The sequence below is a fragment of the Paroedura picta genome, chromosome 3 (genome assembly GCF_049243985.1).
Source record: "Paroedura picta isolate Pp20150507F chromosome 3, Ppicta_v3.0, whole genome shotgun sequence".
NCBI classification, from domain to species: Eukaryota; Metazoa; Chordata; class Lepidosauria; order Squamata; family Gekkonidae; genus Paroedura; species Paroedura picta.
Window position 1 is genome coordinate 49,547,447 of NC_135371.1, and position 24,187 is coordinate 49,571,633.

The window sequence follows — 24,187 nt, forward strand, 5'->3', positions numbered from 1 at the left end:
CCAGATCAGAATGTAGACACTGTCAATATTTTAAGGAATGTTTGCAATACACTCTTCCAGGTATTTATAGAAATGTAGTATATAGAACAGAATAATTCCAAAAACTGTTGGATGTAATGAGAATGAAAAATTGTATTGAAATCTAGCCAAATATTCAACCAGGTCCTTGATCTGAGCCTTACCAACACATCTGGTTCCATCTTCACTTGAATGATATCCTCTGCTACAAATTAACAGATTCCTCTGACATGTATACGACCCCACAGTATTGATGCAGTTGAATCCAGGCTTACATGGCTCAGAAAGTGATGTACATTCATTAATGTCTGTAGAAGAGAGAATGTATATTAATGTATCAGAATCAGCTATTAAATTAACCAGAGACCCATCTCCCAGCTGTCGCTCCTTTCCTCTCCGTTTGGTTTTGATTTATTATGCAATAAATTCTAGTCTGATGAGAATCCATTATGCTGACGTTTAGAAACGTAACATTATGTAAATCTTATCTGGGGAGGGGGGGGTCTGTGGGTTTTAGGAGAAAAAATAGTTGAACTTTTAAGAACATTAATTAAAAATATATTGCTCAAGTTATACTCACCCACACAATTTCCTTCTGGATCTTGTAAAAATCCATCCATGCATCGTTGCTTTGATTCACAATAGAATGATCCTTTTGTATTTTGACATACAAAGTTTATCTTGCAGCTGTGAGTTCCTCGCACACATTCATCAATGTCTTTTAAAGAAGAATAAAATAATATAATGACTATACCCAGAGACATTCTAATTTTATTAGTAAATATTGAGTCCTTAGTGATATTTTAACAACAAATGCCCAATAATGCATGTTTAGCTTCTTAGAGCATTTAGATTTCTTCATGTATGTAGGTTCAAACCATTTAAATGGAAACTGGATCTACAACAAGATATAAAAATATCACACTGATAACAAGCACAAGCACAAATTGTCAGAAACCTGAAAATAGTCATAATTTGCTGTGAAGAGATCTGCAGAGACATAGCAAACTGAGGCAATAATCTTTAATAACATCTTCCTAAAGTTAAAACAGGAGCCTCTTGTGGCGCAGAGTGGTAAGGCAGCCGTCTGAAAGCTTTGCCCATAAGGCTGGGAGTTCAATCCCAGCAGCCGGCTCAAGGTTGACTCAGCCTTCCATCCTTCCGAGGTCGGTAAAATGAGTACCCAGCTTGCTTGGGGGTAAACCGTCATGACTGGGGAAGGCACTGGCAAACCACCCCGTATTGAGTCTGCCATGAAAACGCTAGAGGGCGTCACCCCAAGGGTCAGACATGACTCGGTGCTTGCACAGGGGATACCTTTACCTTTTACCTTTAAAGTTAAAACTTTTGTGGTGGTACCTAAAAGATTAACAGGCAATCCTGAGGGCTACCATTGCAGTTTGTTTCCTATATTTGTTCTGCAGGAGGAAATAACATGTGCCCCTCCACAAGACACAGATGGCATAGAAGTACAGCAACCCCAACAACTTTATGGCGGCAGCCAATGATGCCCCTATGAGTGGCATACACAGGCATAGCCAGTTACTGCACACTGTCCAGCCACTGCCACTTCCTCCCATGGACAGCCAGGGATGAGAGGTCCAACAATAATGCAGTTCCTCCCACCTGTGCAGTGGACAGAACTCCTACTCTGTCCTCAGCATGGGCCTGCTTGCAGTAAAAGTACTGCCCACGGGGAGTGGGGAGGCAGAACCCACAGCCTCTAAACCCAAGAAAAGCATCCTAACCACTTGGCCCAGAGGTTAGGTTCAAGGGTTGCATGCCATGAGGCATTAGGCACTCCATTGCAGCTCTGATTTCACCACCAGCTGCATATGGCCACACAGGGACCATTGCACAAGTAATGGTGGGAAGGCACTGGATCCTAGGTCAATCCCTGCATGGGGAGAGGTGAGAGGCAGGCAAAAGCCTTGAAGCTGACATTTGGCCAGTCCAAAACACAAAAAAGAGAACAAGAAAGCCCAGGTAATGGGCCACCCCAGTGATCATTTTGGCAGGGATGCCACTATACAACCTCTCTGTGCTGTGCCCCTGGCAGCAGGTCTGTTGGAGCTACTGTGGGTCGCTTGTGCCTGTACCATCAAGCTTCACATCTTGTAAGATGCCAGCAGCATTGTGAGGGACTATAGGATGCAGAGACTGCAAGACAATGGGTCCCATGGTTGCATCGACAGCTGATCTACAATGCACAGAGAGGTAGCTGCTAGGCATCCCCTACCAGTTGTGCCTAGTCTCCCACCTGGCACCCTGGCAAAGGAGTGTGCAAACAGCTCAGTATGAGGCTGCCATCATGCTTCCCCCATCATAGGCAGCTCTCCCTGAAACACTTTCCTGAGAATATGTCCCATTTCACCACATGGAGTATGGTGCCAGGTGTGCTTTGCTTGGAGTGTTCCCATAAATATACAAACCATGAGTCTTGGGTGTGGGAGCCTTGGGTGTGGGAGCCAGTATTATTGAGCTGGCAGCTGGTCTGGTAGGGAGGAGAGGGGGCAGGTGCAGACTCCCAACAGCTGGATTTCTACCCCTGATCACCTGTTATCCTTTAGAGATTGAGTCTCTGAAATGAGGTACCTGTTAGGGTTCTGAAATGAAAAATGGTAGCCACATGGAATGGACTTTGTTCCACCTTGGGTGGCAGTACTGACTGCCCCTTTGTGCTCTGTGTGCATAGTATCATGCTGCATGCCCCACCTACAGACCTATGGAGTGTCCTGACTGGGGGACTGTAATTAGGGGTAGGAGTGGGACTTTGGCTGCTGCTGGGGTGGGAAGATTGGTTTTAACTGTAGTTAGCATCTTGTGCCCAGCCTTGAACTTGGTGGGACTGTGCCTGTGGGAAAGGGGTTTGGCCTATCCCCTTGTATGAGTATTTATGGCCTTTACAATGTTTTTGATGGTTTAACTTTCCAGACAGAGGCAGTTTAGAGGACCAATTAACTTCTGGGTCCATCCTTTCCCTGCCAGCATAATGGTTGGGGTGCAGTGCTACCAGACCACTCCACTGTCACATCTTAGAGATATTGCATCTCTGTGCAATTCTGCCTACCCCAGGATTGCACTCAAATAGATTTAGTATGGCATGGAATGGACTTTGTTCCACCTTGGGTGGCAGTACTGACTGCCCCTTTGTGCTCTGTGTGCATAGTATCATTGTTTCATGTATGGTTCATAAGTTCAATGTAAACCGCTCTGAGCCTCCGGGGAGGGTGGTATATAAATAAATAAATTAATTAATAATGATTCCCATTCTATCAAATGTACCGATGAAAACAAGGGATTCTGGTCAACAAATACTCATTTATAATCAGTCACTTAATCATAAATGTACTACAAGGATCTCCTCAATTTTGATATAACAGAAAATGAGTAAAATCTATGCAGTCCACTGGCTCAGACTGAAATAAGATTGCCTTTTATTTAAAGTAAGGTCCCAAACCCAAATGCATTCATAACTGAGAATGCTAAAATATATTTAAATTAGGGTACTATAAATCTGAATTTCAAAATTCCAACAATTTCAAAACTCCAACAATTTCTCATCATGACCAGGCATGAGCTAAATTATGCATCAAGAATAATAAAAATAGATTTTGTAATTACTATTCTTTATCTTAAAAGGCATTAAGTATAAATGGAAGAAAAATTGATCAAAATGCTGACAGTTCCATGCATGCAGGATAAAGTAGGAGTCTGACCATTAAAAAGCAGTTCTCCACTTGCACTGATATGAATAAGTCTTGGAATAAGCCTCACCAACACATTCTCTGTCCTTAAGTTCATAGCCTGAATGGCAGCTGAGTTGCTGAAGGCATGTAAATGACCCGATGGTGTTAATGCAGTGTTCCCCTCTCTTACAGGTATGAGCATCTGTTACACATTCATTAATATCTGAAAAAGAAAATACATTTCAACGTATCATGCATCAGATTATTTCTCTTCTTGTTACTGTCCATGAAAAAAATCACAACCTAATAAAAGTTTATCTAGAAAGAAAGAATTTGTATATGGTGCTTTTCCCAGAGTTTCCTGCCACTATAGAGTAATTTAAGACACTTTTGTTTCATGGGTAGACAGATTGTAAATACATTTTCACTTTTTTATGCTGATTTGTGATATGATCGAGGTCAAGAGATGGAAAGAATTAATTAGACACAGGAGTTAGGAAGGCTTTAAAAGCAATCTTTGCATATCATGCATAGAATAACTCTTTGCTAAGAGAGCATGCCTAATTCTAATTTCATGTTAATTTAAGCATTTTGAAGTGATTCAGTCTCCCGGGCTATTCCACAGCACAAAAGATGCCTCGGTCTTAGGAGTAAGAGCCACACTAGCTACAGAGAGCAAACTGTACCACCTGTTGAACAGGCGTTCTGCATAATAGATGTTTGGACAAAGGAGACCATACTCATTCTAATTATTATCATTATCTGCTACTGCTGCTGCCCAACACCATTTTGTATTTAAGGATCAAACATTCAGATGTAATGGTGTCAGGCTATATAAGGATTTATTTCAGGATCATGTTGTACCAAACATCTGTGGACACCTGTGGTCTTCACAAATAGTGCCTTACCTACTTCTTCCTTCTACTGAAACCCAATACCCTACCCATTTTGTTACTGGGAGTCAGTGGCCCCTCAGGAACAGTATGGGTGTAAAATGGAGGTCTGAAGTGTGTGTGTGGGGAGGAATTAGTGGGAATTGCCATCACCTTATACACCACTTCATCACAGGAACTACACTGTTGTCTTTACCATCTCCAAACACCCACAGCAGAACCCAAAAATGACATGTGTATCAAAAAGCTGCTAGAAAGTACAGACATATGAAAGAATACAGCAGGAGTATAACTTATATCATTTCCTTGCATGACTTTGAACATTCAATTAAAACTAGAATGATATGGAAATATGAAAGCAGAAATGAAAGCCTCCAATTTTTTCCCCTCATCTCCAAGATGTATAAATAACTCCCTCCTGGTGATACAGAGAAAACCAGGGCAATGTCACAAGTTTTACTTGCATGCTGAATTATTTTTATTGACTAAGGAGTTTTGTGAGAGGAAAATTCAATGTATTTCATGTGAGAAATGCTGAAGAGCTGTAGAAACAAGCTGAATCCCATAATGAACAAGTATTTTCAATATCTTTATGCTTCTTGTGTTAAAATTTGAAATCTGATGAATGCCAACAAATATTATTATTTTTAAAAAAGTGACAGTACCAAAAATAGATCCAAACACTTCTCATCTTCCTTGTTGTACTCTAACATGTAACAGCCTTAAAGGAGCCCATGATCAATTTTAAGAACCAAATTACATTATATATATAAGATATTTATTGATTTATTACATTGATATACCTCCCCCCCCCCTGAGGTTCAGGGCAGTTCACATGAAACATAGGAACAATACAGAGAAATCGATCTAGTAGTATTCATATCGTTAAGCCTGAGCAGAAATTTGCAGCGAACCTGGTAAGGTTTTAAGGTAGATAAATTGCTTTTCTAACACCCACTAAATTTTAGGCTTTCATCCTGTAAACATCTGGATATCTTTAAACAAAGGAATCAGTTAAATAATTTCTGAGTGCTTGCAAGTAGGAGAATGCATATCAAAATTCCCAAACCAAAAATAAACACAAAAATCACTGTTTCAGTACATCATAATGATTTCCAGAACTGTAAACAGAAATCCAGGATTCTTAGGCATTGGGGGAAAGTCCCCCTGGAAAAATCTGCTGCAGCTCCTCTGCTGTTGCCACTAAGGATGTGCATTTGGCTCAGTTTAGCAAAACACAAAAAACAAAACCAACAGCAGAGAAATACCTTACCAGTTTTGGGTTTTGTTTTTTGTATTTCTAAACTGAGCACATATTCATTGATCTGTTTTGCCTACCAATGTAGCTGATCCCAATAAAAGTTTATATTTTTCCAGCTTTTATCTGGAAATATTAAACTGTATTGCTGAAATGGCTGCCAGTAATTTAAACCTAGCAGCTTGATGAGTCTGTCCATCAGCTGTTTGGTTTAAATGGCCAACAGCCATTTAAGCTCCCCCCTTTATAAACTGAGAGAAGTGAAAGGGAGCAAGGGAGCTCTTAACTGACTTGCAGTCAAGACCACTTCTACTCCTGGGTTCTTCAAAGAGCCTAGGAGTAGAATCCTCCAAAGAGCTGAGTCTGAGTGGGGAGGAAATGTGATTTTCTGCACCCATTTATAGGCTGATATCCATGTCATCCCACACATTCAAGCTTGTCATTGTCAGTTGAATTCTCATGGAAACTGGAATGTAACTGCTCTAGGGTATGCAATGCACACAGCTAGCATCCAAGTAGAGAGCAATGGGCCTACTATGTTGCCAGATTATTCCCAGTTTTCCTCACTGCATGTCATCATGGGTGACTTCAATTTCCTTGTCATCATGGGTGACTTCAATTTCCCTTGTCATCATGGGTGACTTCAATTTCCCAGATGTGTGCTGGGAAACTAACTCTGCGAAGCGTCCTCAGTCATGCAAGTTTCTGACCTGCCTGGCTGACAATTTCATTTATCAAATGGTAGATGAACCCACAAGAGGTTCAGCCATACTGGACTTAATACTGACCAACAGGCAAGAGTTGGTGGATGAAGTGAAGGAGGTGGGGACCCTAGGGGGAAGTGAACATGTCCTCATAGAATTCCTTTTGAGATGGGGAGCCAAGGAAGCTTGTAGCCAGACGCGGATGTTGGATTTTCGTAGGGCAAACTTTAATAAACTCAGAGACATGATGAGTGTCATACCATGGACGAGAATGCTGGAAGGGAAGGGAGCATGTGAAGGGTGGGCGCTACTCAAACAAGAGCTATTGCATGCTCAATCAATGACTATTCCAGAAATACGAAAACACTGCAGGAGCTCTAAGAAGCCTATTTGGATGAACAGAGAACTTCAAGAGGAACTAAGAAAGAAAAGGAAAATATTCAGGAAATGGAAGGAAGGACAGAGCTCTAAAGAAGAGTACCTACAGGTTACTAGGCACTGTAGATCAATCATCAGAAAGGCCAAAGCTGAGAGTGAGCTAAGATTGGCCAGGGAAGCCCATTGTAACAAGAAAAGATTTTTCAGTTATGTGAGGAGCAAACGTAAAGTCAAGGAGGCAATAGGCCCACTGTTGGGTGCAGATGGACAAACTCTAACGAAAGATGCAGAGAAAGCAAAAAGGCTTAGTGCCTATTTTACATCAGTTTTTTCCCACAGGTCAAAGTGTTTAGGCACATCTAGAGATGGCTGTAGCCAAAGGATAGTGTCTGGGTGGCAGGTTAACATGGATAGAGAGGTTGTCGAGAGGCATTTAGCTGCACTGGATGAGTTCAAATCCCCTGGTCCAGATGAAATGCACCCGAGAGTACTCAAAGAACTTTCCAGAGAACTTGCACAGCCCTTGTCCATCATCTTCGGAACCTCTTTAAGGACTGGAGATGTCCCGGAGGACTGGAAAAGAGCAAACGTTATTCCGATCTTCAAAAAAGGGAGGAAGGATGACCCAGGAAACTACAGACCAGTGAGTCTGACCTCTGTTGTGGGGAAGATAATGGAGCAGATATTAAAGGGAGCAATCTGCAAACATCTGGAGGACAATTTGGTGATCCAAGGAAGTCAGCATGGATTTGTCTCCAACAGGTCCTGCCAGACCAACCTAGTTTCTTTTTTTGACCAAGTAACAGGTTTGCTGGATCGGGGAAATTCGGTTGATGTCATTTACTTGGATTTTAGTAAAGCTTTTGACAAGGTTCCCCATGATGTTCTGATGGATAAGTTGAAGGACTGCAATCTGGATTTTCAGATAGTTAGGTGGATAGGGAATTGGTTAGAGAACCGCACTCAAAGAGTTGTTGTCAATGGTGTTTCATCAGACTGGAGAAAGGTGAGTAGCGGGGTACCTCAGGGCTCGGTGCTCGGCCCGGTACTTTTTAACATATTTATTAATGATCTAGATGAGGGGGTGGAGGGACTACTCATCAAGTTTGCAGATGACACCAAATTGGGAGGAGTGGCAAATACTCCGGAAGATACAGACAGAGTTCAACGAGATCTGAACACAATAGAAAAATGGGCAAATGAGAACAAGATGCAATTTAATAAAGATAAGTGTAAAGTTCTGCATCTGGGTCAGAAAAATGAAAAGCATGCCTACTGGATGGGGGATACGCTTCTAGGTAGCACTGTGTGTGAACGAGACCTTGGGGTACTTGTGGATTGTAAACTAAACATGAGCAGGCAGTGTGATGCAGCGGTAAAAAAGGTAAATGCCATTTTGGGCTGTATCAACAGAGGCATCACATCAAAATCACAAGATGTCATAGTCCCATTGTATACGGCACTGGTCAGACCACACCTGGAGTACTGTGTGCAGTTCTGGAGGCCTCACTTCAAGAAGGACGTCGATAAAATTGAAAGGGTACAGAGGAGAGCGACGAAGATGATCTGGGGCCAAGGGACCAAGCCCTATGAAGATAGGTTGAGGGACTTGGGAATGTTCAGCCTGGAGAAAAGGAGGTTGAGAGGGGACATGATAGCCCTCTTTAAGTATTTGAAAGGTTGTCACTTGGAGGAGGGCAGGATGCTGTTTCTGCTGGCTGCAGAGGAGAGGACACGCAGTAATGGGTTTAAACTTCAAGTACAACGATATAGGCTAGATATCAGGAAAAAGTTTTTCACAGTCAGAGTAGTTCAGCAGTGGAATAGGCTGCCTAAGGAGGTGGTGAGCTCCCCCTCACTGGAAGTCTTCAAGCAAAGGTTGGATACACACTTTTCTTGGATGCTTTAGGATACTTAGGGCTAATCCTGCGTTGAGCAGGGGGTTGGACTAGATGGCCTGTATGGCCCCTTCCAACTCTATGATTCTATGATTCTATGTCAAAGTACCTCTCAGGAAATACAGTAAGATGCGAGCTCTTACATACATAGAAAAAATAGCTAGTGAAAGTGGTCAGAAGTTCAGTCCAGACTAAAGCAAGTTATTTACGTAATGCATAATTTGCTAATGGGATTCATTAGGACAAAATGTTGTGACAGACACTTAGCCAAAAACATCCTATTCACACACAATGTTAGTTTTATGCAAAACCTCCTATCCAGAGACAGTACATCTCTAAGTACAAGACTCTAATAGCAAACAAGAGACAACGGCCATCATCATGCCCATATGGTGAGCTTCAGAAGGCATTCGGCTGACCACTGATGGAAACCAATTTTAGCTTATAGGTACTTTGACAATGAAAAGGATTGATACAGCAGGAGTACAATTCTTGTGTTATGTACTCAGGGCCTTTTTGCACGGGGATCTTTGTTGCAAATTGTTTGCGGAATGAAAAATCGCCATTTAAAATAGTGGAATTCGTCGTTATCCATACCTGCCTTTGTAGTGGAATCAGTAGCGTTTTTTAGCGTTTCCCACAGGCTTCCGGTCTCGGCAGAAATCGCTAGAAAGGAAGCGCTATTGCCAAGCTCGTCCCGCCCCTGGCCGTCAAGCAGCCAATGGGCAGCCGTTAGCATGCTCCCAAACAGCTCCTTTCCCTTTAAGGAAGGTTTTTTTTTTAAAAAAAAACAGACCCATTGTAACGAATCTGGGTAGATTCGTTGCAACGGAGAGACCCATCCAGCTGCCTGGGGTGTTTGAGCTGTCGTTTGATCATATGATCGTTAACACGCTGCCTCAGAGTGAAAAAAAAAAATCCCCCCCCCCTCTCACGGGCCCGATTTTCGGCTGAATGGAATGTGTGAAATGTGTGTGCTTAGTGACTGAAGGGGAGGGACTGAAGCCGGGAAGCCTCTGTTTGAGCTGTCATTTGATCGTGGCCACGCTGCCTCCGAGTGGGGAAAAAAAATCCCCCCTCCCCCCCCCCCTCACGGGCGCGATTTTCAGCCGAAACAGTGTGAAAAATAAAGGGGAAATATATCAGCAAACGGGCTTCTGCGGGCTTCTTGTGCTTAGTGACTGTAAACAGCTCTGAGGAGGGACTGCAGCCTGGGAAGCCTCACTGGCTAAATGGAGGCTCGCCGGTGCGTTGATCTCCACTCGCTCGGGGAAAAAAAAATGGCGATCGCTTCGCCGGAAGTTTGGAGGACAGGCTCAGGAGGAGGGACTTTGAAGAAACCGCAACAATGTTAACGCACAGGTCTTTATCGCTATTGTTGCAGATTGGTTGCAGGAGTGTATCGCTTTCCGGAGGGTGAATCCACTTTTTGGGATTCCCCTGAAAGCGCTACAACGAAGCGCTTTTTGCGGGTCGGTTTCAGGAGTGTTGCAGATTGTCTACGACGTCGTGGGTTATTCCAAATTAGTAGCATTTTCAATTAGCAACCATTGTGCTATTTTGAAGCCGTGTGAAATGGCCCTCAGTTTTCACTTGCATCCTCATCTTCAGTTTTAAATAGTATCGATCAGGGACTTACACTGATCTACAGTTATGTTTCAGACAACAAGAATTGCTAGTAGAATTGCATAAGGAGTGCCCCCCGCCCAACCACTAAGACAAATCACCAAGAATAGTTACTGGACTCAGTAGTACCTTAGGGACAACAAAGATTTCCAGAGTAGAAGCTTTTGAAGGTCAAAGCTTCCCTTATCAGACACAAGTAGGAAACATATTCAAGAGACAATTATTTCTCTGAAGCTCAGCTGAGTTCACAGGAATCAGTACAGAATACAAACAAATTCAAATTCAGAGTACTAGCTGTATTGCAGGCAAACAGACAATCATTATTTCTGTGGTACTTTCAAGACTTACTTATTGTGGCTTAAGCTTACTTAGTCAAAGTCTATTTTATCAGGAGCATGGCAGTCACCCAATGAATAGGGTATGTGTGTATATGTGATCTAGAGCAGTGGTCCCCAACCTTTCTGAGGCTGGGGACCGGCAGGGCATCGGGCCGCGCCTGTGCGGACCACATCCGCGCATCGGGCCGCGCCCGCGGGCCATGCCCACGCATTGGGCCGCGCCCGAGGGCTGTGCCCGCACGGGCCACACCCGCGCATCGGGCCGCGCCCGCACGGGCCGCGCATGCACGATGCGCGGCCCGGCCCTGATTCCCTCTCCCCGCCCTCCCGCAGTAAGAAGCTTCCCGGGCCGCAAGCTTGTGGCCTGGGAAGTTTTTTACTGCGGGAGGGCGGGGAGAGGGAGCCATGGCCCGGCGCCATGGCCTTCACGGCCCAGCACCAGGCCGCGGCCCGCAGGTTGGGGACCACTGATCTAGAGAATAACAAAGCTTAAAAAAAGAAACATTGCTGAAGAGGTTTCCTATATGATAGAAGAAGGTTTTTATACCCCACTTTTCATTACCTGAAGGAATCTCAAAGTGGCTTACACACATCTTTCCCTTCCTCTCCCTACAACAGACACTCTGTGAGGTAGGTGGATCTGAAAGAGCTCTCAGGACTGCTCTGTGAGAACAGCCCAAGATCACCTAGTTATAGTCTGCACGGGGCTTTTTATTCTGAACTCGAATAAATCCATTCCAGCTACACTGAATTTGATTTCCATTTTGATTTTGGGCACTTTAAATTTTCCCTCTGCAACATGCATGATTGATCCATAGTGACCCTACCTTTCCCTCGCACTATCCAGGAGTGCATATAAGCCCTGATATTTTAAAAACTGACATCAGTGTGTAGATTTCTCCTTTTTGCAAATTACCTTCCTGCTCAAAGCAGTCTTCCCTGATTGGCCAGGGCATCAGTTCAAAGACTTCCTGATTCCTGGTAGCAAGACTTTCCTCCCAAGATTTAATTTTGCCCTCCTTTTGGAATCTGATTTAAAGTGACTAAGCTCCAGAATCCCACACTTGGCCTCATTCTGTGAGACTGCTTCTGGCTTGGCTTCCCACACACACACTCATTAAGGAAAGGAAGAGACATGCAGCCTTGTGCTGCATTTGGCTTTTCAAATTTCAAATTTCAAAAAATCTTTAATGGCATATAAATACATCATGAAAATAGGGGTAATTGATAACTAATTGATAAAAATTACATATCCTAAATAGAACAAATAAGAGAAATAAAATAAGCAGCAACCAACAACAGATTCCTCCAGAATGCCCAGCAATCAGTAATATCCACCAGCTGTAGATGCTCCTGGTCTAGAACTGATTCTTGCCTAGCTGACTGTCCCTTTGTATCACAGTAGCCAATAATTCGGCCACCAGTTCCGTTATTTCTGGGGACCTATCAGCTAACAAATGTCTAATGATTCTGTCCATAGAGACAGAAAGGTCCACCGTGATAGGAACAATAAGTTGTTGTCTAAGCATAGAATATGATGGGCAATAAAGTAAAATATGTGGCACTGAGGCCCATTATGCACGGCCGCCGAAACGGTGATTTCGGGTCACATGGAAAACGCAGAGGGGGAAGACACGAAGCACACCGGTTATGCACGGGACGGGGCGCGACAGCGGCAAAACCCAGAGTAACTGATTATGCACATGGCAATCCCAGCGCTGCTTCTGGTTGCGCCCCGGTCACCCGGAAGCTGTGCTTTCTTCCGTGTTTCGCTAACGCGGCTTTTTCGGCAGCATGCACCGAAGGTGCGGCCGGTTGCAGCCGGCTCCGCGCGTTATCGGGGTTTTCTAGTCGCTGCCATTCCACCCCGAATGTGCGTTATTCCCCCTGTGCATAATGGGTCTGAGTCAGGCTCTAATTGGCATTATTTAGAAAATCTGTTCCCAATTGGTACATTGCTATATCTGCCGGCTAGAACAGCTGAAGGGAAGATGTTTAATCTAGCAAGGATAAAAGCATGATGCTGGAGCGGCTTAATAAGACTTTGCATATAAGTAGCTTCCTGACCTGTATTGGAAGCAGGGGGAACAGGTCCAATTGATTCACGCTTCAATGGTCTGTCTCTCAATATCACAGATTCTCTGTCTAATAAAATTGTATGTCTGAGGCCCCTCATAATTAGCCAGAGGGTCCAAGTTGATACCCAGAGTGTGAATTTTAAGTTGTATCTGCCAGTACCATTTAGAAACAAAGGGATTGCTTAGCAGATCATACAAGAGACTATTAGGGGTGGAGCGATAATGCAATTTTATCCAAAATTTGATAGTGGATAACCATGCTCTAGATGACAACAGACCAAGACCCAGCTCATTACAAAGGGTGGCAAGACTAATCATATTTGGAAGACCCAAAATACGATGGAAGAAAAATACGGCTATATGATCCACTTCATCCTTCAAAGACTCAATCCAGATTGGTATTTATTCATGCATTCATTCGTTCGTTCGTTCGTTCGTTCGTTTGTTTATGTGTTTGTTTATGTGTTCGTTTATGTGTTCGTTTATGTATTACATTTATATCCCGCCACTCCTACAAGGGCTCGTGGCAGCTAACAAGATAAAACCCCAATACATAAAACCCCCAGTAACATAAATAACAATTTCCATCAAACTAGCCAATGAACTAAAAATCATCCATTCATTCAGCAGCCAAAAAACCATACTAATCACTAATTTAAAAATCCTCAGGATGGACAGAGGGATATCTCCCTTTAATCCACCCTTAATAGCCCCAATAGGGCTTAAATCTTATATGTATCCCATATAAGCATTGGTTAACAACCTTCGCCTGAAAAATCTGGATCGCTGCTGGCACAAACTGGTTCCCACTATGGAAGTGAAAACGTGAGACTGCACTTAACTGGTTCTTTGCCGCAGCATGTGCTGCTTTCCAATGCAAGGACCCATTCATTTGGTTGTGAAAACTAACACCCAAGTATCTGAAGCATTTTACTTGCTCCACAGGATTTCCATTTTGCTTTTCCACAGGCAGTCAAGAGAGATAAAGCACATCCTTTAATGCCGGCTGGACTTCACATGCTTCTCCTCCACCCTCCCCTCTCTGAGCTTCCCCAATCAAATGCAGATCACTTTTTTTCAGGGAAAAGCAACTAGGAAGACAATAAATAGTGTAACAAAACAATGCTCATGATAGTGGCTTTTGGAGATCAGTTGCACTAACCCACAGTGCAACATTAGCATGAGATCTGTGGACAATTCATAATACCAGATCAACACTGCAAATTGTGTTGACACAGGAGATATTCAGCCTCAAGTAAAGCAAAATGTAGCTCATCTGGCAGCTCATAAAATTAAAAATTCAATGCATGTTATGCATATAGAAAAGAAGATACAAGTAATACAGCCTTTGTGTTGCTTTTAAAAGTAAAAAAAAAGCAGTGACATCATAATTCATATTTATATTTCCTTGGCTTCAATAATGAGGAAAAGCTTGTGATAGTTTCCATATAAAATGTTTATTTTTTCTTTTTAAATAAATCATATAATAAATATTCTTATGCATTCCTGAAGAGGGTCAGAACAGGCTGCTTTAAAATACTGCAGGTGCATCTTCTCTCACTTTAAATTTCATCTGTACAATTTTCATCAACTACATTTGTTTCGCTTGAAAATATTTGCGGAGATTCTTTTTGGCATATCTTGCTACAATAATCTCTTACAGAATCCCTGTCGTTTTGCAACCGCTCCCCCCAAAATAGCACTTTTTAAAGTATTATGTTAATAGATGGTTAGGCATGAGCTCGGAGCAAGATATGTGACTTCCTGGGAGATCCAGGCATGTCTCTTCATCTTCACATATGGAAGAGACTTTGATGCTTTCACTTTATTTTCTAAGTCAATTTGGTAGATTTAAAAAACAAACAGGGTTCAGTGGCATGCAACTTTACCAGCTTTTTTTCAGTTGCAATCTGAGTGAACCTGACAGACACGAGCCAATGGGCTGTCTTTTTATTGGCATGACAAGCAAATTGAGAAAGACAGACTAACACCCATGTGCTCTTATCTTTGACAAACATGGAGCTTTCATGAGTAAAAATAGCATAGTATTTATCCAAGGAATGACTCAAAAGAAGTGCCTGTGTGCTATGTTGTAAACAGACAGTGTCTTCTTTGGCATGCCTGACTGTCAGGAATTCTGGAAGTACGGCTGCAAAAACACCTGGAATTTAAATCTTTTATGATTTAACACAAGGACTTTCAATTATTCTTCTTAACTTATCAATGGTGCAAGCAGGTTACTATATTTGCACATATTGATGTAAAAAAAATTAAATTTGATAAATATAAACTGCAGATGAGAAGTATTTTACATTTTACCCAAATACTTGAAGATGAAGCACGAAAGCAATTTACTTGGCCAAAGATTAATTTATAGTTGGATCAAGGGACTGACACAGCAGCTTAATAAATTAAAACCATAATATAGTTGTGGTTTTTCCTTATAGGAAAAAAATTAAGAAAATGTTAACAATGGCAAATGTACTCTATGTACCACACGTACAGCAGAGGACAGGAAACTCATGCAAAATATATGCATCCAAGTTCACCATGGTAATATATCTCTACTTGTGCTGGAAAAGATACAATTATAAACTGATCTATAATGCAGAGAAGGATATTTACCACAATTTGTCTCTTTTGCATAATGCTAATTTTAAAAATCTAGAGATTATGCTACATATCTTTAAACCTCCCCCCCCGCTCCGGAGGAGCGGGAGGAATAAAGGAGTAAGGGCTGGTGGGGAGGAGTTAGGGCGGGCCCTGTCCGTGATAAAAACTCGGAGGGCCCAATCAGGAGCCGCGAAGTTAGCCCAGCCTCGCCTGGCCCGGCCAGAGAGTCACCGCTCAGAAGAAGAAGCTTTCCCCAGCGGTAAGTCCTCCGGCCGGCTTCCCCTCGCCCACAGAGCCTTCTGCCGGGCCCTGAGGCAGGCTCGCCTGCCCTTGGCCCCGCCAGAAGGCCACAAAGCCCACTCCCGCTGTCCTGAGCCTTCTGCCGGGCCCTGGGGCAGCTGAGACTGCTCCTTGGCCTGGTAGTAGGCCTCAAAGCCTGCCGCCCCCGTCCGGAGCCTTCTGCCAGGCCGTGGAGCAGCCGAGACTGCTCCTCGGCCCGGCAGTAGGCCTCAAAGCCTGCCGCCGCCTTCCCGAGCCTTCTGCCGGGCCCAGGGGCAGCTGAGCCTGCCCCTGGCCCCAGCAAAAGGTCCCAAGGCCACCTACCTTCCTCTGTTCCTCCCTTCCTCCCAGGATTCCCTTTGTCCCTCCCTTCCTCCCTCTCTTCCATCTGCCTCTTTCTGCCTACCTGTTTCTCTCCCTCTTCTTCTGTGTCTATCTTCCTCCCTTTCTTTCTGTCTTTCTGTCTTTCTGTCTCTCTTTCTCCTTTTCCTCCTTCCTTTGCCCCATCCCTTCACCCACCCATCATCCTAGGGCCCGCTGTATTTTGGCCACAGCGGGCTTAAGGTAAAGGTAAAGGTAAAGGTATCCCCTGTGCAAGCACTGAGTCATGTCTGACCCTTGGGGTGACGCCCTCTAGCATTTTCTTGGCAGACTCAATACGGGGTGGTTTGCCAGTGCCTTCCCCAGTCATTACCGTTTACCCCCCAGCAAGCTGGGTACTCATTTTACCGACCTCGGAAGGATGGAAGGCTGAGTCAACCTTAAGCCGGCTGCTGGGATCGAACTCCCAGCCTCATGGGCAAAGCTGTCAGACGGCTGCCTTACCACTCTGCACCACAAGAGGCTCTTACAGCGGGCTTAATATCTAGTATTAATAATAAAACTTTTCATCAACCTCAATGATGACCAACCAATATATCACAGTAGAGGTAGGCACGAACATGAAAAATGAAAGTTCGTGGTATTTGTGGGTGGTTACGAGTTGGGGGGAACTTGCATGGACCAACCCTCGAACTTGCATGGACCCCCCCCCCCAGTGTTCATGAACCTTTAGGTTTACTTGAGTTCATTAACTATTTAGCTGTTTCCTGGGGTGCTATACATGTGAAATCCACTGTGGAGACCCCTGACTATATCACCTCATTGTCGACATGGTTTCTGGTCTTGTCCAGTGTCCACCATTCTCCCCTTTGGCCCTGGGAGGTGGTCATCCACCCACCTTATTTCATATGTCATAGGTTTAAAGAGGAGCAAAGTTTCCTTATGGACCTAATAGATAATGACTGAAATATGCATTGGGAACCCCCACAGGGACCAAGTGGTGCCTGCACATATGACCATAAGGTTCCACAAGGTTGGAGGGGCCTGGATGGGGTATAGATCCCAAAATGCTCCCTGGGTCCTGGGTCAGGTGCTCTGTCTTCCCAACTAATTACCGACCAACCTAACCAACTATCTACCTGCCTACCTACACCGCCATCTACCCACCAATCTACCACCTGAAGAGCACAACTACCGATTAGCACTGGACCCAGGGCTCAGGGAGTGTAGTGACAGCTACAGCTGTGGACCCAAGCTTGTGGATCATCCTGGTCATCCCCACTCCACAGGCATGCCCTCCAGATCCATTGTACAGAGGACACAGCATGGCCTCCTCTTCCAGGAGTCATTGTGATGAACTCTGAGGTATGACTGGCAGATCACTGAGCATTAGCCTCTGTCTGGATCACCATGGCTACCTGCCAATGCTATCCAAACCTGCTCACCAAGATGGGATGGCACCTGTCATAATATGTGGCACCTCTATTGGAGGCTCCATCCGTGGTGAGTCCCAAGCCCTGATGGGTCAACAGGACTGTTTTTCTCCTGTGTCCCAAAATGATGATATTTTGAACCCCAAAGGGGGTCTGTTCCCACTAGTCTCCTAGCCCTTCACCCATTCTACGCAAAAACAAAAGACCAAGGTACCCTGAAGCCGGATAACATGAGAAAACATGAGAGGCAGTCAATGGGAATGTGGGGTAGATCAAGACACATTGCAAGAAGAGATCTGTAAGGCAACCTCTTGGCAGATGGCAACTGAAGACTTATTACGAAGTAATTTATGTAGAAGAAGACATTAGACTTCAATATAGGGCAGCATGGAGAAAGACAGAAATTCAGAATTATTTTGCATGGGGCACTGAAGAGAGGGGATATATGCCTAGAGAAAGAATATAAATGTGGCCCTTGGTGTGTGAGTTGTTGGGGGACCATCTCACTAGATGGGAAACTATGGACCTGCTGTCACTGTAGGGTAGGTATAATGTAGATGCCAGCGGAGAGTGGAAGTGGCTTGGGTCTGTCCCATGACACATGTGGGCCTGGCAGATCCTGTACTCCACAACACAGGAGTCACTGAGAATTGTTTGGAAGTGGTCCCAAAGCTCTGGCTGAAACCTCGGACCCAATATGGGACTGTGAGCTTGTCTATGAATGAGGTGCACTGCTAGTCCTTGTGAATTGGTCCAAGGGTGTGTTTGAGGCAAATGCAGACACAGCAGCTTGTGATGTGGAGGGGCAAGAGGTTCTCCAGTCCCCATCCCCCAGATCTGCAGAGTGAGGTTCCTCCTCCAGAAACAATGTGAACAACTGCTGCTCCTTGTGCTGCCCAAAAAGTCATTCCTCTTTGTCTGAAAAAGACAACATGTCTGTGATAAAGAACACTCCTCTTCATCCTTGCCTGCCACACCACCCAAAGTAGATCTTGTGGGACTGACAAGGGGGAATACTCAACTGCAGGAGGCTCTGGGTGAGACTCCACTAGGAAGTGTCCCTGCATCGTAAGAGAAGGTGTGGGCTTCTCCGCTCCACGATGCATGCCCCTCGTCCACACCCTACCCCTCACTTGAGCCTGACCACACATTTGCACACTACCACTCATCTTGTTGGGGGAAATGGAAAAGGAGTGTGATCTATAGGAGAGAGAGCAACCATTCTCAAACTCTCAATTCAGGCCTGGCAGATAACTCAGAGTAGGCATGAGAACTATACATCAGGGTTTCTTTTGGCAGGGGGAATAACAGTGGGGCGCCTATTACAAGTCACAACCAACCCTTGCAGATAATCAACTAGATGCTGCTGCAATTGTCAATGGATGTAAAACAAGGGAAAACCCCAAGGCAAAGGAAAACCAAAAAATGTGATTAGTCAGGGAAACAACCCTGGAAGGGAGGGGAGAGTGGCAAACAAGATCCTCTCCCAAATGCCTCCCAAATTATCCCTTGACACCTTTAACTGGACTTGCCGTCAGACTATGAAATGTCAAAAGGTGCAACAAGCATGCAGGTAGAAAGGAAGGAGGACTGAAGATAAGGGAAGGAATGGCAAGATTTCAGTCCTCTCACCATACTCTCTATTTGTTGAATTTTAAAAGGACCATTTGAGGATCCTTGGAAAGGAGAAGAAAAGCACATTCATATATTAATTCACACCTGCCTCTTCCTACTCTGCTAATAGGAATTCTAATTGCCCACAGAGCAGGGATAGTTCTTTATATCTCTCTGAATTATGGAAGAAAGGATCCCTTGGCTGAGAGGTGCAAAGCCAGAGAATTTCATCAAATCAAACCTAGAAATGTACTTTGATAATCTGTTTTTAAAAACCAGATTCTGTGATATCAAAATCTGGTACTCTTTGAAAGTTAATGCAATAGTCATTGACATTGAGTTCATCATCATGTAAGAGCAGCCCTGCAGGATTAAACCAGTGGTTCAAAGTTAGTCTTGTCTACTCAGACTGGCAATGGCTCTCCAGCATCTTAGGATAAATTCTTTGACATCACCTACCACCTGATGCCAGAGACTGAATCAGGGTGCTTTTGCATGCTATGCAGATGCTCTATCATCATCATCATCATCATCATCATCATCAATAATAATAATAATAATAATAATAATAATAATAATAATAATAATAAAAATTTATCAAGCCTTAGCCCCTCCCCAGACTGCTGGACTATATGGATCACTGGTCTGATCCATCCGGGCTCTTCTTATCATCTTATGTTCACTGAAATCAATGGAAATGACAATTTGATTGATCTTCAAATATGACCAAATTTCAGTATCAAAGAATCATAACAAAGCTTTTGAACAAGGAATTAGATCACCCTGTTTTTCCAAAGCAATAAGATCTTGATTTTAAAGTTTATACTTGCTCTCTCTATGGCCTTAAATTGTTACTTATTCACAAAATAGTATATTTAGGATACGTTGGATGCAACTAAGCCTCTTTAGCAAAGGATTAAGTAAAGAGTATGTTAGCACAGCAACTCATAGGATGTATCCTTTAAACATATCCTTTGGGCATGTCCACTCATTCAGTTTCTCTAGGTGGAAATTATTACCCATATTGATTTTACGTTCAGATTTGCATTGATTTTTTAGGATGCCGATGTACTTTTAGCTATCTCCCCATCTCTTGGAAATTAACCAATTGTCCATGTCCTTATTCCTGATAAAAGACTCGTATTACAACATAGGAAAGACAAATGTCCACCTCGGGTAAATCAATGGACTGAGGACATTAGAACTCTATATCTGAATGCATAGCAAAGAGATGACAGTTATTAAAGGCAATTTTAGTATTTCATTCTTTATTTTAATGTTTTTAAACATTAAGTTAATCTAATTTTTAATTTTTCTACTGTAAAATTTTATACATGTAATTTTATCTATGCTATGATCTGTCCTGAGTCTGTGGCGATAGGGTGGAATATAAGTTCAAATATAAATAAACAAACAAACAAACAAAATATTTGGAAACCTTTATAGAAACGTACGTATAGATATTCCACCACTGTTGTTACATTTTTTGTCTACTTTATGTATACATTTATTTTCTTCTTCTTTTTTAAAGGAAATTCTACTTAGTTCTAGATTTATTCCTTTGCTGCTCTTTTCTCCCCTCCTCCTTTTTTGGAGACAGAGGAAAAGAAAATTTCAAAAACTGGGGGGAGGGGGGCATTACCTCACTCCAAATTCAACTTTATAAAACGAAATGCACATTTTAATCAGTTTGCTCTCAGCAATTTTGGAGCCTGGTGAACCAAAATGTATCCAAGAAGAATTTCTAATATCACATTGCAGTGTAATAACTTTCTGCAGTATAACAAATACGCTAACTCTGGTGTTCCATCATGGTATCTAAACAACTGATAGCACCAGCACAATACAACAGGTCAGCTCCCCATTTCAGATGTTTATTTGCTGGCAGAATGCATCAGAGAATTAGGCTGCCAGTTTTATCAGCCTAGCTAAAACCACAGATGTTTTAAAGAAATTTTACTATGTGGCAATGAAACTAAAAAGACAGTGACAGACCCACTGAGAAGCTTATCCAAGCTTCATACATTTCAGATAACTTACATTTATCTGAAAACACTGTGGGGGTTTGTGTGTGTGTGGGGGGGAGAATTGTCCAGTTGCTTGCTGCTATCACATGTGTTGCTTCCATGCAATAAATGCACAACATTCATGTGTCAAAACTACAAATCTCCAAACCAATAAAAGACAGACAAAGACAGGGTATGAAATGGTTGTATTGGCATAGACGATTTCAACTGTCGTCCAGAGTGCAGCCTTCATAGCTATGTGCTGACAGAGTTTGAATATGTAAAGAAGAACAAAGCACCAAGCTGCTTAAAAGAGTAAAATAATTTTATTTAGAAGAAAAAAAAATTGGTATAGAAAGAGAACAGTGTCCTGTCCAACTGTTCTTTATTCATTCAGTCTTTTCTGGAGGCAAGCAGGGAGGAAGTGTGCTCAAAGGAGCAGGAAGTCTCCAAATGAACTAGTCAGGACACTGGAGGAGATTATTTGAAGAACATCAAATAATACCTTCCCTTGTCCTTGATCCGGAAACTTCAGCTAGTGCAGAATGCAGCTGCCAGGGTCCTCACTGGTACACCTTGGAGGGCCCATATCCAGCCAGTGCTGAGGCAGCTGCACTGGTTGCCAATTGCTGCCCGGATCCGGTTCAAGGTTTTGGTTTTAACCTTCAAGGCTTTACGCGAGTTGGGACCCACATACCTGAGGGACCGCTTATCGCCCTATGCCCCCCGTAGAGCTTTACGTTCTGCGGGAGAAAATCTATTGGTCGTTCCCGGCCCTAGGGAAGCACGCCTGGCCTCAACCAGGGCCAGGGCCTTCTCGGTCCTGGCCCCTGCCTGGTGGAATGAGCTCCCGGGAGAGCTGCGGGCCCTGCGGGACCTTCCATCGTTCCGCAGGGCCTGCAAGACGGAGCTCTTCCGCCAGGTTTACGGTTGAGACCAGGCTTAACATCTACGCCCCCCCGGGACCTGAGGATTGGGATTAGACACGAGTACCATCAGTATCCCCTCTCCACTTGCTAGGGGGGGAATGGGTAGTTGATTAGCCGCTCTTGCCAGGTAGTCATTAACTATTGACATGTTAATTGGTTTTAATGTATTTTATGGGGTTTTATACTGTTGTAACCCGCCACGAGCCGCAAGGGAGTGGCGGGAAATAAATTCAATAATAATAATAATAATAATAATAATAATAATAATAATAATAATAATAATAATAATAATCAGGAAGTTTCTAGTCTAACTAAAATATACATCTCCTCTGATGCCCCCTGTAGGATATTCTTTATATGCTTTTGAATTATATATACTGCAGATCTTGCATATTGCAACGCTATGAACATTCAGGCTTAAGAATGTATTGCCAAGACAATTTTTAAATAACAGCAGTTGCTAGATAGTGTCAAAAACAGCAAACTGGGCTTGTGTTTTGGGGGACTTTGCTATAGCTTGATAGTACCTAAAGGTTTATAGTTATTGCTTTGCAGCATGCTGTAGTGGTTAAGAGCAATGGGCTATACGTTGGAGAACAGGATTTGATTCTACACTCCTTCTCCTTAAGAAAATGAAGAAGAAGGAGTTGGTTCTTATATGCCACTTTTCTCTACCTGAAGGACTCTCAAAGTGGCTTACATTCGCCTTCCCTTTCCTCTCCCCACAACAGATATCTTGTGAGGTAGGTGAGGCTGAGAGAGCCCTGGTATTACTGCTTGGTCAGAACAGCTTTATCAGTGCCGTGGCAAGCCCAAGGTCGGCCAGCTAGTTGCATTTGGGGGAGCAATGAATCAAAGCTGGCTCTCCACACTCCACACTCCACACTCCTAACCACTACACCAAGCTAGCTCTCTGAAGCCTGCTGGGTGACCTTGGGCCAGTCATAGTTCTCTCAGAACTCTGATTCACTTACCTCACAAGGAGCCTGTTGGGAGGAAAGGAAGGTAAAGGTAATTGTAAGCCACTTTTGCCAATTCCGCATGAGCAGAAGAGGCAAGAGGGCAGTCATATGGAAGTGGGGCAAATCCTTGTCTCTATATGATGTTGCCGCCAGGCCACTGCCCTCCTAGGCCTGACGCAGATCAGGCCCCAGAAGCCCCAGGATAAGGGAACATGAAATTTTCCAAGTTTCCTTAGCCCACTGCAGGAGCCAACAGGGCCTGTTCCATGGCAGGCCCATGTGGACGAGGAACAGCTGGGCCTTAGAGGCCCAGCTCCTCCCTGTCCTACAGTGGCACAGAGAGGACAAAAATGCCCCGATTGGCTTTGTGGCATTTTGCCATGCTGCAGGACAGACCGGGGCATTTATTTTTATTTTGCAGTAAGGTGGCATTGCATTCCATACAATCACACCTTTCTGCAAAATAAAGCCACCCGTGCAATCTCACCGCACAGAGGAACTAATCCGGTGCTGCTCTGTGTTCCCTGTGGGGAAACAGAAACACATGGAGCTTTATGCTCCTCGACACTACAGTGCAGGCAGCCACAGCCACCAGCATGCAGAACTGGCCCTTGAGACCTATTACGGTAGAGAAAAGCAGGGTATAAAAACCTACTCTTCTTTTTCTAAAAACAATAAACTGGAGTGGATTGTTCAAATCTACTTAAATGTTTTTATACATGTTGAGTATAAAACCCACTGTACAGGTAAGAACCATCGTGACACGATAGAATCATCCTAGTACATTCTCACACAATTGTGTTCTGGAACAACTATGAGTACCTGTAGGGAACTGTAGGGGGTTGCTTAAGAACCATCAGTTCTTTAATCAAACTTGTGATTTGGAAAGTTATTTCTCCTTTCAGACTGGTAGCACCCAAGACATTACTTTCATAGATGTGACTTTTCAAACCCTTATGTTCCTTTCAGTGTGGGTCTGCATATGGTCCTAAGATGCATTTGCCTTTTTTATGTGGAAGTGTATATAATCAGGAGGAGGCAGCCCGATCACCTGCCCCCTCCCCCTCTTTCCCAGCTCATTTCCCACCTCCAGAAAACAGAAATGGGGATGTTTTTGCCTGCCCAAGTTGTGAGAAGGCTGGACAGAAGA

At 43.6% G+C, this 24,187-nt stretch overlaps 1 protein-coding gene across 3 annotated transcripts in view; it reads right to left on the reverse strand.

Moving 5' to 3' along the window:
* The window catches only part of FBLN2 (fibulin 2), a 201,067-nt gene that overhangs the window by 20,080 nt on the left and 156,800 nt on the right, over window positions 1-24,187 (reverse strand). For all 3 annotated transcript variants that reach the window (XM_077325598.1, XM_077325596.1, XM_077325597.1), the window contains 3 exons: window positions 3,796-3,930; window positions 599-736; window positions 183-326 (listed from right to left, as the gene is read on the reverse strand). In XM_077325598.1, coding sequence (XP_077181713.1) covers window positions 183-326; window positions 599-736; window positions 3,796-3,930 — 417 coding nt within the window. The remainder of the gene's footprint in view (window positions 1-182; window positions 327-598; window positions 737-3,795; window positions 3,931-24,187) is intronic.